General features: G+C 49.0%; 1 protein-coding gene across 1 annotated transcript in view; it reads right to left on the reverse strand.

Moving 5' to 3' along the window:
* The window catches only part of MMP17 (matrix metallopeptidase 17), a 54,617-nt gene extending 42,716 nt beyond the window's left edge, over window positions 1-11,901 (reverse strand). The window contains exons 1-3 of the mRNA XM_085321061.1: window positions 11,715-11,901; window positions 11,230-11,332; window positions 10,993-11,122 (exon numbers count right to left, since the gene is read on the reverse strand). Coding sequence (XP_085177187.1) covers window positions 10,993-11,122; window positions 11,230-11,332; window positions 11,715-11,901 — 420 coding nt within the window. The remainder of the gene's footprint in view (window positions 1-10,992; window positions 11,123-11,229; window positions 11,333-11,714) is intronic.
* Between the last annotated feature and the right edge of the window lie 2,135 nt (window positions 11,902-14,036).

Here is a 14,036-nt window from a genome sequence, read left to right on the forward strand (position 1 = left end):
AGTACAAATCTCATATGATTCCTCAGTTCTTGCCACCTGGGCAGGAGGGACCATCGGCGTTAGGGTCCGTGCAGCGCCTGGCCCCTCCGTAGAGCCCACCAGCCTCAACAGCAGCAGAGGAGAGCGTTTTAGATAGGGTGAATCTGACTTTCACCTTCCGTAAAAGGTGGCTCAACCTCCGAGATCTGGAGCATGACTAAAATTACCCCCCGTTGGCAAAAAAGCAGTCATCACAGTCGTCGTCTCCGCAGGAGAGGTGGGCTGGCTTTAAAGAGGCAACCTAGAGAGAAGAAGCTTTATTCAACCTTGGCCAGTCTTAGTCACCTTGGCACTTAATTTTGACACATCTCTCTTCTTGCTTTAATAAAGACCTCACTTGGCTTTGGACAATTTTTCCATCAAATTGAGCTTTCAGAACAATAAAAGATGTCCAAAGTCCATCTTGTAGACAAGGGAAGATATCTTGCAGGCAGGACTCCCTGCAAGTAAGGACACCATCGTTATGTATATGTGCTGTGAATTAATGCCTTCTCACTAAGTTAGCAAGACTTGCATCTTTTCCAGCCTGTAGGCTCATGGTTTTACTAAGGAGCTAGTACTGACTTTTAAAAAGGCCAGGATAATTTTATGAGTATCCGGAATATTTCAAGCTATGCAAACCCAGATAATGGCATGAGGAAAAAGAAAGAAATCATATCCTCTCATATATATCAGGCCCTAATTACTGACTGACAACAGCCAGGAAGGAATTTTTTCTTTCAGAAGCAGCATTTCATAAACTGTTAGATATGCGGCTGGCAGAGAGAAGGAAGCATGTTTGCCCTTCCCTGGAGGTAGCAGAGCCAAGGAGGGACTTGGACCTGGAGCAGCAAGACCCGAGCTCTTGCCTGCTCCAGCACCACCGGGACCCTGCCAGGCCCCCCTCCCTTGAAGTCCTGCCAAACCCCAATTGATTTTATCGGTGCTGGGTGAAGCAGGTAGCATACACGATTGCTAAGGGCATGCTCTTCTTGCCAGCTATTCCTTTAATTTCTGCCTTAATTAGGAAGAATATTGCTAATGGACTGCATGAGGACCCTTGAAGACTCTTGTGCTGGCCAGTTAGATACCACAATCGCTAGGCAGGCTCCAGACAGAGTCACAAATTGTGCCAGTCCAACTGCATATGGAAGAAAGGAGACCATTACTCTCTTCAGCATGCCCAAATAAAGAGAAGTCCATAAGGAAAGCAAGCAGGTCCAGGTTACCTTACCTGCCCTTGATGGCCTAGGAGCTCTCATTTCCCCACAAATGTGGGGCTTTAGGAYACAACAAAGTTAGGGACTGCATAACACACATGGAACCACTCATCTTGGGACTGTTAGATTTTTTTGGGGGGGCTTTTATTTCCTCTGTAATAGCTGTCTTCAACTATTAGCATACTTAGAYATTAGGTTTCTATTTAGAAGTCTTTCAGAGACCCAGCGCCAAGTATCAGTGAAGATGTGAGAAACACCCTCTTCTCCTGTCTGAAACCATCCCCATCAAAAAATGCCTCACTCCTGAATGCCTCCCTGCTACCAGAGCTCKAGGAAAGGGGGCAGAAAACAAGACTTAAAAACATGCAGAAGAAAGCTGCATCCATAAATCACTAATTATTGCAGTGGAGAGGTTAAAAAAGCAAACAGGAGCCAAAATATATTACATTAATTGAGCTTCCTGAAAAGGTTGGGATAAGCTCCCTCTTGTCACATTCCTGGAATACTGTATCCTCACGATTTATAGCCCAGGATTGCCAGAGACCTGGTCTCCAATGGCAGAGCCCATAAGAGTACTTGGAGAGCTGTATTTAAGGACCCCGTGCTGGAAGCACCTCTTTATTCATTACTGCAGAAGTGCAGATAAAGAGGAAGTTCCTGTAGCAGTGAGGATAGCAAAAGTTAAAAGATTGTATTTTTCTCTCAATTACATGGCTATAAACGGACTTTCTCTGGGGGGCCAGCACAGAGTGCAATCTGGCACTTCCACTACAGCAAGATCTTATCTAATTTTGCTCTTCCCAAACTAATCTAACAGCACTGTCAAAAATAACAAGTTTGCTCCTGTGTGTTTGAAGGCTTTCCTAGCAGTCAAGCAGSAACGCTTTCCTGCTGGATCCTGATTAGAGCAATTATGGCAAAGGCATTTCTTCTGGGACCCTGACTCAGCACAGCCTTCTCCAGGCAAGTGGAATAAAGGAGATGGTACAAACGTCAGGCAGGATTTATTGACCCAGAGGGAGAGAGTGCCAGCCGCTAGCACATTATATTTCTTTCTGCCCGTTCATCAGATTGGTGTAGCTCTGATCCCAGGCCTAGCCCAGGTTCCTGGACTGGGATGCTAAGCTATTGCACCCGAGTCTATCCGTCCACTTGAGTGGCCTGGATAAACACATCTGYCATTTGTACTCCTGGCCAGGAAGGAGGTTCACTGCTAGACCCACAGTTGTTTTCATTTTTAAGTGTAATTAAACAGGAGATGCTGGGAAGGTGCAGCAAGTGTCCTTGCATCAAGGTAGTGTACACCTCCAGCTTGCGGAGATCTGCTGATCCTGGCAACTCCTGCATTATCCTTTCAAAGCCACCTCGGTTCATAATTTCTCATTTTATGTTAGGGCAGATCTTGGGAGAAACATGGCAAGCAAAGCGAGCGTGAAATCTTTGCGCCTCTGACACCAGGGGCAGAATTCCCAYGGTTCGAAAGGTCCCAGAATTTCCCCCTCAGATCTGGACACCCTAATCTCCGCTTTACCCCAAGTGAGAGAATTCTGAGAAGCTGCTKCTTCTTTCTGCATTCTCCTTCATTCCAGTAAGACCTCGCCTAAAACACAGGCAGTCTTTGCACATGGAGGGAGTATAAACATGTCATCTAAAGACATCCACTGACAAATGGATGGAGAGGGAGGAACAGAAGAAAATATATTCAGATTGCTCTGACACAATTTAATCTGACTAAAAGCCGTGACCACAAAGCAAGCAGCAACCAGATGCCTACAATACCAGCCCACCAGCTCAGCAGGGCGTATTTTAATGGACTTTTTGTTCACTTCATGTATAAGTTACTATATTACAAGCAGCCGTGTTTTACTGCAGGGAGTATTTAAGTAGCTTCGAGGCTCTCACAGCGCAAGTGATGGACAAAGCAACTTCAGGACCAGTTTGGTTGAGTGTTACTGTGAAAAGGCTCCATAAGGCAAYCTCTTCAAGCCCTGGCATGTGCCAAAAAGCAGCATGCGAGGAGGATGATTAAACAGGCAGAGAGGGGGAGAAGAAAGCTTTCACATGTTGATAAGAAGCATCACAGACTGCTTGATAACTGCAGACAGATGTCAGCAGAGAAACCCCAACAAAGAGAGGCCTAAGTGGAAAGCTGCAAGAGAAAGCTACACTGCAGAAATTTCTAAAGTGAGTGCAGKTTAAAAGGGGAAATGGTATTGTGAAAAGTCTGACCTTCACGGAGGAACATGGAGGGCCACATGTTCAGGAGCTCGGCCCACCTGCAAAAGCCAGCACACCCCAAGGAGCATCCAACAAGYCTGCACTCCGTGGCAAGCAGTGATGCCTCGGTCCTATCCCCACCGTGTCTTGGTGGTTGTTCAAGGCAAGGTCCTTGGGACACAGCCTCTGCATGGCATCACAGTCACCTTCCATACCAGAGCTTGTCCTCCTGGTGGCATCCAAAGCATCTGACATAAAGTTTTGCCATCTTGGGCAACCTGACACCAAAGGTTTTCCAACAGTAAGTACATCAACAGAGAGACAAACAGCTGCATTTCCTACTAGGAAATGCAAGCAAGCTCTTTGGATAGGAAAACTATCCGTAACAAATGTTATTAGCGTAACAAATATAAGCACAGTAAATACAAGACATGCTTGACTTGGACAGCAAGAAAAACCATCTCAGCACATTGCTTTGTGCTCTCGYTGCTGCTCCAGGGCTACACTTGCCCTTTGCTCGCAGCACTGACTGCCGTGGAGAGCGGACAGACACAAGCCGGACGTTCCCTGGCTGGCGCAACAAGCCCTGGTCACAGCAGGGAGATCGGCACATGCTAATTTGTGCCTGTGRTGGCACAGCCACCCGGAGACCAGACACAGTCAAATGCCCCCTCTGGATTGGGGCTGCAGAGGCAAAGCCAGYGTCTCCTAGTGTCTGGGCAGGCACAGCCTGTGGGGACATGAAAAATGGTGAGAAGTGGCAAGGCGAGGAACAGCCGGGAAGTCGGAGCAGGAGGCTGGAGGCTTCCCGTTAGCACAGCTGGACCTGGAGTGCGTAAGAGCATTTTAACGTTATGTAACAGTGGACTTTACAGCAAGACTTCTTTTGAAACTGATCTTATGTGGAAAGGTTAAAGAAGCTTAAATTATTCTCTCAGAACTTGGGAGGCTTAGCAGTGACGTCTTTCATGTTGCTTAAGGTAATGGAAACTGGAAGCATGGCTGAGCACAGGGTCTAGCTACTGTGGGGGCTTTGGGCTTCAAGGGAAAATGAAAAATTTGCAGGAGATTGTTTCTTTTCATGTGCTCACTCACCACATTGCAGGCTCCAGCTGGGACTTGATACAGCAAGTGGCGAAAAACACGTTTTCCTTTAATTAAAGAGTGGTCTGAGGACATCATTATTCAAGCTCATTTTGTGGCATTTTTGACCTCAGATCTCCAGAAGCCTCCTGAGAAAACCTGAGCAGCAGCCTCAGACTTTGCTCTTCCCCACCACCTTGGTTAATTAGCTGGGATAGTTAATCATCCCTTTTGTTCTTGGCAGGGCCAGTTACTTCTCTGGAGGAGGCCATAGGCAGAGGGCCTCTCCATCCAAGAGCATGTCTGTGGGACCATGAATCCACAGCAATCCCAGCCACCGCATAGGGGAGGCAACCTGCCGCAGGTAGTAAATGCATGATGGGGGAAGATGCTGCATTTTAGGTGGCTGATGCATGATCCCGTAGCCCCGTGATATTGTTTAAGGAGTTTCGACTGAGTTGCACGCAGAGGCACCCACCGGCGGCACGCTCTGAGCCCTGCGTCTGCGGGCGAGGAGGGAGCATTCCCCACCCAAAGGGACGTGCTCCCAACCTCTCCCGCCGCGGCACCACGTGTGAGCTTCACCCTGTGCCATGCCAAGGAACAGATTAGTTAATAGACAAGTAGAAAATACTTCATATTTCTCATAGAAAAACTTTACCAAYGTGCCCTCAGAAGGCTGCAAGCTCCTTGAAACCTAGAGCCAGGAATATGTTAAGGAAAGTATCCAACAGAAAAGATCATTAAATGGTTTTAATATTTATTCCTTCTGTCTTGTCCCACTGTCTGAGCCCCAGAAATAACAGGAGGAACAGGGCAGGTGCGGAAAAGCAGGAGTTAACATCCTTGAGGGACAGAGCAGGCTGCTGCTCCGATGGCTCTGCAGCATCTTCAGCAAGAGCAGGAAGACGCACACAAACCCAACCTGGCAAGAGTTTCCAGGCTAATTAGCCAGTCTAATAAACTAGTTGAGATGCTGAAGCAGCTACGTAAAATCCAATAGCTATTCATCATTTTAATTATGCAGATAATGGCTTTATCTTTTTGCTATCTTATTTCATTATTGAAAACCTTTATTTCACATATACATTTTAATCCTTAAATCCAGTCACCAATAAAAATATTTATAAATAATTCAATACATAAAAAGGCACCAATTCCTCCAAGAGCAGCAGTTTTAAAACAGGGATACTGGAATCTCTCTCAGCATCTGGCATTTTAACATTGTGCCAGTGTACCCAGAAGGTAACACTATATAGCTCCTCCAAGCTACACATGCTCATTTAGAAGCTGTAACAGAGGAGCTTGTGAGAGAAAAACATCTCTTGGTGGCCATCAATATACAAGAGAGGTCTTTGGCACACGTCAAGGACAGGAGAGCCCGTTAGCGAGTTGGCAACACGAGCCTAAGAGCCGAACAGTGAGAAAGAAAATAAACCTTCAGCCAGACGGTTCTCCTCTGCCSTGGAGACTCACAGCCAGCTACATGGAGAACGTTGCCCTGTTGGTTTTCTCTGGGACCAAGACACCAAGTTTAGGATGGAGAAGTGTCATTAAACTGTGTCAAACTGCRCTGAGCAAAGAGAAGAAGTACTGTTAGGGATGGTCTCAAACACTGATACCAAGTGCTGACCACCACAGCCCCCTTCTAAATAACCACAGGAAAGGCCAGGTGAGATCCTCCTCTCCCAGCTACACTGGGAGGAAATGCTGGTAGTACTCCTAGCCCATAATCACCATTTGCTTAATTAACAASTAGATTTTTCTAACAATGTTTATTAGCTTTTTTAATTATACAATACATACAGCACTGCACCACAATTTTTCATGTAGTTTCCTCCCTTTTTGCTTCCAATAAAGTAAAATTAAGACAAATTTGTAGGTGAAATCCTTATCCTAATGGAACTAACAAGACTTTCACCACAGGCATTTTCACAGCCAGGCTTTTATTTTTCATTTCTTCACTGCATTTATTCCCACAGCAGGACTTACTATTAAAAATGTATAGGTCAAAACAATAGAGCCTAGAAGTGCAAGCACTATCTCTATTTTTCAACCTGCTGCAATGAGCATTTGTCTAAGACCYGCTGAGGTCAATGGGATTTAAGCAGGTGCTTAGTTTTAGGCATGTGAATAAATTAATCATTACTGAGCAGAGTACACAAGCGCTTATTTTACTGATTGCTGAATCAGTGCTTTTAAGCTATCAGATGGGATCAGTGTGATTGCCATCAGAGCGTACCCTTTCCCTTCCCCGTGACTGAGGCAGGATGTGCTTAAGCTGATTATTTTTGCATTACTCTGTGAAAGGGGAAAGATGCAGGGAATTCCCGAGACCCAGCACTCCTACCGCAAATGTGCGTCGAGCGCACCAGTGCCCCCGCAGGCAAATGGATATTTAGCTTCCAGTAAGCTTCCCTACAGGGCAGTCCCCCTGTTACTTAAATGTTCAGTGCAAGGCAACTGCAAGTGCAAAATGTAAGGATACCTGCTCAGAAGCAAAGCTGGRGAGGTGGAGGCAAATGTGCTCCCCTGGAAAGGGGAGGCAGGTGCACCCTCCTGTTGTGCAGCAACACTTTGCTCCCTCYACCTTTCCGTGCATGGCACAGAAGGCAGCACGCTCACAGCTCAATCCTTTTGTGCYTAGAGGGAGATCAGAAGTAAAGATGTGTTCCAACCTAACATCAGATTCTGCAAGTGGCACTAATGAAATCATCGCTAGTATTAAACACGTAATGATTTTGAGTGCTGAAAACAGACAAAATTGGTGCAATGACACAGTGCCGAAGCATCTATTCACAGCCAATGGCTTCAAAATGAAGTGTGGGCAGCGGATCCGGATGGTAAGCTCAGTGCTCATCTGAACCATGAGCTTYCTCCAAATCCCTCCCACAAACCAAACCAGTGCCTTGCACTGCCAGCAAGGGGGGCACCTCCCCGCGCTGCCTGTGCCGGCCCAAGAGAGCCGTACGGCATCCCCTAGCCGGGGCACGAACTCCCACACGCCTTCAAACGAGTGGAGCTCCCAATCCCAGTTTGTGCTGGTGTGAAAGCACAGCCTCGTAGCACCATAGCTACAAGGTAAGCCGGGAAACCAGGAGACCAGAAGGAGTTGCAAAGGGACGAGCAGCAAAGGGGATGCCTGCTCTGCACCGTGGCCCTGGGATGATGCGTCCTGATGCACTCTCCTGCCTGGGGGCTCCATCCCTGCCACCCTGCCCCAAAATCACCAGCTGAGGTGCTTTCAAAATCACCAATACCCACCCCAATGCAGTTTATGCATTATTAAGAGGAGCTACTATTAGAATTCTCCTACTGATAGAGYTGGCAGGCTGGATTAATTAACGTTTGCAMCCYCCCCCYCCGAGATGTTCACATGAAAGAGCACTGCAGAGGTGACATACRGTGTCCTCCACCCGCCTGAGCCGGYGTCTTGCATGGTGATGGAGGCAGGGGAGGCGAGGGAGGCCCTGGCCCTGCTGGGACAGCAGCCTAGGCAGASGGGCTTATCTGTGCAGGCAGGACCTCAAAGGCACCAAGGGAAATCTGCGCTGGGAAAATCAAAGCCGTGGTAATTACAGAGGCATTTCCTCTGCTCCAGAGAGGCTGGCAGACGGAGACTTGTAGACGTGCAGAAACATGGGGCAGTAGGCTGCGTCCTACCAGACTGGCTGCACGGAGCCCGCCACCGGCCGGTCACGGCTCCGCAAGCCGCCCCACGTGTGGGCCACAGCCGGGAGCGGGGTGCAAACACGGCTTGCCCCCCAGCGCCGCGAGGCTGCTGAGCTCGAAGCAGGCAGCGTGCCACACACGCCAGCACACAACAAGGAGCCGTGGACCGCGGACACGGCCTCCCCTCCCTGCTGCTACCAAAAGTTCATCCTACAGCTCCAAACATATTCTCATATTTCTTCGTTSAAAAATAAGAAAATCTTCTGGAAAGGAAAGGGGGAAAAAAAAAGAACAAGTGTTTAAAGCACTTCCCAGCCAGAGGTGCAAAAGCCAATTACTACTGATGGCCAAAAGAAAGGTGAATCGACGAGCGAGTCACTTGGGTGTCTGCACAGGCGACGGGTGCCCTTTCGCAGGGTCGCGCGAAGCCCGCATCGACGCCGCTTTGCGGCTGGCACCCACTCTCCATTTCCCTGTTTGTGCCAGTGATGAGTTGCCAAGGTGTCAAAATCAGGTTATTTGAATTTCTCTCAGAGCGAAAGCTACTCAGGGTTCAAAATTACACCTTGAGCTGGTAGGGACATTTCGCAGCAATTATCACCAGTTTTCATGGTGGCAGATTGTAAGCAGTCAGAGGAGAAGGRAAAAAAGCCTTGTCCTTTCTTCACCTTGCATGCAAATGAAAAACAAATGTGATCTTCTTGCTCTTGACATAACCATGCTTTAGAGAGCTTTACAAACATCTATTTCCTCATTTGAGCTCACACAGAAGACATATTATCTCTTTTAAATATGCCTTCTCCTTGGCAGTATGCAGCCTATCCCCTATCTTTCACATTTTAAGAAGCCGCCAAGTGGTTATTTGCAAAACTGACATTAGGAGATGGATATAACCTATTTTAAACCTCAGCAAAATTGGCCAATTTCATGCGGTTCTAGCATACAGCTGAATTAATCAAATCACACAGATTATGAAACGTGAAATGCAGACCCCCATCTCTCATTCGCATGGGAGCTATTTGGACAAACCCCAACCATCTCACAGCACAAGAAGGAGAAAAAAATCACGAAATGAATTGTTTCCAAAACACATTGGCTTTCTGAATGGCATGGCTCTTCCTAGAACAGTGCCTAGCTTTTCCAAGACTTAGTTCTCACCTCTTATTTCTCCCARAGACTTTGGCTTTGCTGCAGAAAAAGTGCAAGTGACACTTGAGGACTCTGCACCCATCAACCACCTTTGGGCCGCCCTTGCTGCCTACAACCAGCATCATCTCCTCTACCAGCAGTGACCAGTCCAGCCCTTCGGCACCAATTCCTATGTCCCTTAGCTGCCTCCAGCCTTTCCCCCACTGCTTTTCAGCAGCTTCCCTTTGCTGAAACCTCTAACGCAGCCACCCAACTCCTCGTCCTGCCTTTCCAGGGACGTGCAAGCCCCTTTGCTCTGCTCCAAGGGCTCCTGCTGCTTCTTTCCACTTTTATCTGCACCTTTAACAGAATATGTCCTCAGAAATGAGCCTACATTGGCTGGTGTAGGCTGGAAGTGACTTAGCCCTCTCACAAGGGAAATAAAGCTAAGAAACTGCATTTCTTCTGATATTAAAATGCAAGACTATTCCGTCTTACTTGATCTTGGTTTAGAGGTCTTGTTTATTTGGTTGCTTAGAGACTGTTTTGGTTTTGGTTGTTTTCTTTTGTTTTAAATGGCTGAAGTTAGTATTTTAGTTAGTATAGGCCAAAAAAATATTGATTCCTGGACAAAACTGCCTGGAGCTTGCAGCAGTTTCAATCCTGTGCTCAATGCACATCCAATATTAAGCGCAACGCTCTTTGCAGAGACTGAGAAACACAGATCCACCAAGCAAACGCCTCWTCCAGGTTGCCTGCTGCATGTTGCCCATGTCCATCCTGGTGGGCTCTGGCAGGACCTCTCTCGAGGAGGGAGAGATCAACAGAGCAAAGTTCTGTTGTGGTGTTTCTAGGGAGRGAGTTGCTCTCTGGATCAGGATTTTTTGTCTATGCAAATTCTTCAGCTGTCACATTCAATCTGACTCAAAATATTGGCAAATGGGTAGTGACAGACCAGTTATTCTCAACAGGAGTGCTCAGAAAGCTAATTCTCCACTGAAGTGCCACCGCGCAGCGGGCCAGGCTGCTTTAACCAAACCAGAGGGGGGATTTTGCTCCAACGACAGGGAGGGACGGGGACGGGAGGGGTTCCACGTCTGCAAGACGAGCCCCAGGCACGGGCAGCAGCCCCTGCACCATGCCACCAGCGCTTCCCGTCCTGCGCAGGCGATGGCTGCGGCCCACTTGGGCGCTGTGCTCGCAGAACCGGAGCGGTGTCGGCTTGGCCCAGATTTGGGCTGCTCCTGGTGTGCAGTGCAGGGAAAGGAGGAAAGAAACGGCATTTGGGGAGTTCTTCTAGCGCCAGTTCTGAATTTCTTTTTGCAGAGGGTTTCAGAATTTCTCACTGTGCCTTGCTCCCTTTCCCACAGGGAAAAGCAGGATGAAGGCTTCTGGCAGTGACAGAGGCTGGTCCCACTGCCATGGCCCCATACGGACCTAGGACCACTCTCTTGCTGCCTCCACGGGTCAAGGGTTTCCTCTCATGCCGCACCAACCCCAGACTCTTCTCCAAGACCCTTTGTTTGTTTTTCACCCTATCAAGTGTGCAGGCATCAGCAGGAGAGGGCCTTTTCCAAAGCCAGCTTCTCTGGGCTGCCCGCATTTGGAGCAGATGTTGAGCGGAGAGCRCACAACGAGCTGAATTCAATCTTGCCTTGCCCTCTAGACCCCGCGAAAGGTACCCAGCAGCTAAAGGCGGCATCTCGCAGGAGCCTGCAGCTCTGCCGTCTCCCTTGGCTCCAGCAAAGCCACAGACGCCAAGACGCACTTTGAATGCAAAAGCTCTGGGGAAGGGAAGACAAATTGCTCTGGGGGAAATGAGATGACCTCCCAGGCTGTGTCAGGAAACATTTGTCAAATGGCAGGAGTCGTTAGCTGTTTCACTGCTCACCTATCGGGAACGCTGGCTCTCTGCTGATGGCTGAGTAATGCAGACCTGGCGCTGCTTCTGCTGCCGTAGCGGAGGTGGGCCAGGGCCGCCGGCCTGACGGCGTCTGAGCAGTGGGGAGGCAAGGCACAGGCAGGCTCACAGCAAAATCCCTGCTCCGAGCCCTCCCTCATGCTCAGGAATTTGGCACGCTGGCTAGCCCCCAGCAGCCGCTGGCGAGCCTGCCCAGGGCACGCATTTCGGGAGGCTTGGCACTGCCTGTGGCCTCCTCACCGCGCGGATTCACCGAAGGGACAGAAACCGCCGCGGTCCCCATGGCCTGCCGGCCGCCCCTCCGCTCCCTCCCTCTGCAATTCCCCTCCTGGCTGGCACCAGCTCCCTGCGGCTGCATTTTGGCTGCCACACGCCAGAGCGGTGCACGCCTACTTCACTGGCTTGTGTCACCTCCAGCCCCAAAAGGTCCATTTTCACGAAGCAATCACCGGTACCTGTTTTTATGTAAAACATTTCATCAGAKGACTTGAAAGCCTTTTGTGAAAGATGGAAGACTCCTGTTGTAACAGGTGGGAAGGCAAAGGTCTGAGCAGCTACAGGACATTCCTGAAGGCCGTGAACAGCCAATGCAAAACCCATCAAACCCAACAACCGATCCTTTCGGATGGCTTCAGGGAGCATGATGCGGGACTACTCTGAATCATGAGCCGACGCAGGGTAGAAGTATCCTCCTAGGAAATCAATTTGCCTCCTACACACAGCGGAATAGGAGAAAGCTATCAGTCACCAGCCTTATGGCTAAAGGAAGGAAACCAGATTTTGTTTGTGCAGTGGTAAATTTTGCATAACAGCAAAATTGCCCAGATGCCAAGATTCTGCAGTAAATAGCTCTGGACTGCTTCACATCGCAGATGCAACCAGGGCAGCATATACCGTTCAGTCTTACAAGGGCAAAGATGTGCCCAAACCAAGGGAAAACAAAACCCAAGAGGTCACCATGGGAAAAGCATGCTGCTCCCTTCACAGGAGCACAGGTGGAACGGGGATATGTGGGAGCTTGCACCAGGGGCGTTGAGGTGGATTTATACAAATACTTAATAAACAAGAACATGCATTCAGACACTCTTAACATAATTTAGTACATTGCAAATAATTTTCCACCATAACTAAACCACAGCAGCATCACAGCTGGCTTGCGGTGAGCCCAAACCGCCCTGCCTGCCCAGCAGGACACGAACCCCAGCCCTYGCCAAGGACAGCGTGCCCCATCACGGCCCGCCGCGCGAATGCGCGTCTGCTTACTTCAGCTGCAGTGCTACAGCCTGGGGCGGCAGCAGCAGCCTCGCAGGTAGGTAGGTCACAAACTGCTTAGGGATTTATAGGTCAAAACTAATATCTTAAAGATCTCCTGATCCCTGTAGCCAGCAAGTGCAGAATAGGGAGTGTCTGGGGTGAACGTACTCGTATTTGGAGTCTGCCTCATTAGCAGGTCAGTCGTAAAAAGCCTGGCAATTACTTTTCAGTGCTGCCATGAGACCAGCCGCCCCCAGAGCTCTGGCATGCTCCTGAATAAGCAGCTACCTCAGCAGGGAGACCAATAACGCAGTGTGTTGAAGCCTGGCCCATGCTGTGGCCAAGCGCTCTAATGAGAGGCTTTTGCCTTGCAATTGCYTTGGAATAATGGGCAAGGAATTAAATTAAGTGCACTCATCACCTGGCGATAAAAAGTTATTGTCAAGAGTCCTTTCTGGGAAGTCAGTGAGGCATCAGGGGAAGGGAAAGCAGAAATGTGCCAGGGACCAGGGCACAAGGTGCCATTTTGTTGATCAACCAGTAACAAATGCAAGACAGAGACGGACCTCCAGAGATGCGGAGGTCTTACTGCCCTGTACCCTGTCGCGGCCTGGCTTCGAGTCCCTCTGCCGAGCGCTGCTGGGGTGACACCAGTCTGCAACTCCGGAGCTTGGGGGAGCGGCAGCAGCTCTACAGCCCCTTGCACAGCAGCAGCCGTGGTGCTCACATCCCCRTGGCGAGGGAACAGATTTGCACCTTCATGTGCTGCACCTTCTCAGGAGGTAATGCTTGACTTGATTAAYGTCCAGAGGCAGAAAAAACCCGAAACCCCACAAACAGATCAAGATAAGCTTTTGAGTGCAGAAGTTCATCTTTAGGGCTGATGCAGAAGCAGGAAGTTTAAGTGCTGAACATCTGCAAAACAGAGGACTGGTAGCAAGGTGGGAGAAGATCTAGCTGTGAAGCCCTGTGGGACAGAGAGGGAAAAGGTAATTACTGCTAGGTTTAGACATTTGCATTTCTGGTCCTACAGGGCTGGTGGTCATGGGGGAGGAATTGTGATTAATGTAGATCATTAGGGAGATAAATAAGCCTGAGGATTCTTCCTCTCTTAGGAAAAATGACATATATGTTTGCTCTGGCTCAGATAAAAATCAGAGACGGAGAGAGAGAGAAATTAAGGAGGTTTATCCAAGCATAGGTGTGAGGTGTGATCAAGGGAAGCTGAGACAAAACACTAGCGAACTTGTGTGCTGGGCCCCTCCGCAGAGATGAGGTATAAATTTCACGTGCTTGCAAGGGGTTATTGCATTAGCCACACAAGATGCATTTTTTGCACCTGAAACACCTTCTTTTGTCCTGCTTGCACCTGGCTGGCAACAAGCTTCCAGCTTTAAAACTCTAGCCTAGAGGGATGCAAAGAGGGGGTCATACCCCCAGGAACAGCAGTAGCAAGTGAGGGGGATTGGAGAGGTTGGTAGTGCCGGTACCTCAGGAGCTACATGCTTTACCTGGCTTAGCCA

The sequence above is a fragment of the Rhea americana genome, unplaced genomic scaffold, assembly GCF_003343005.1.
Source record: "Rhea americana isolate MKP2758 unplaced genomic scaffold, rheAme1 scaffold_68, whole genome shotgun sequence".
NCBI lineage: Eukaryota > Metazoa > Chordata > Aves > Rheiformes > Rheidae > Rhea > Rhea americana.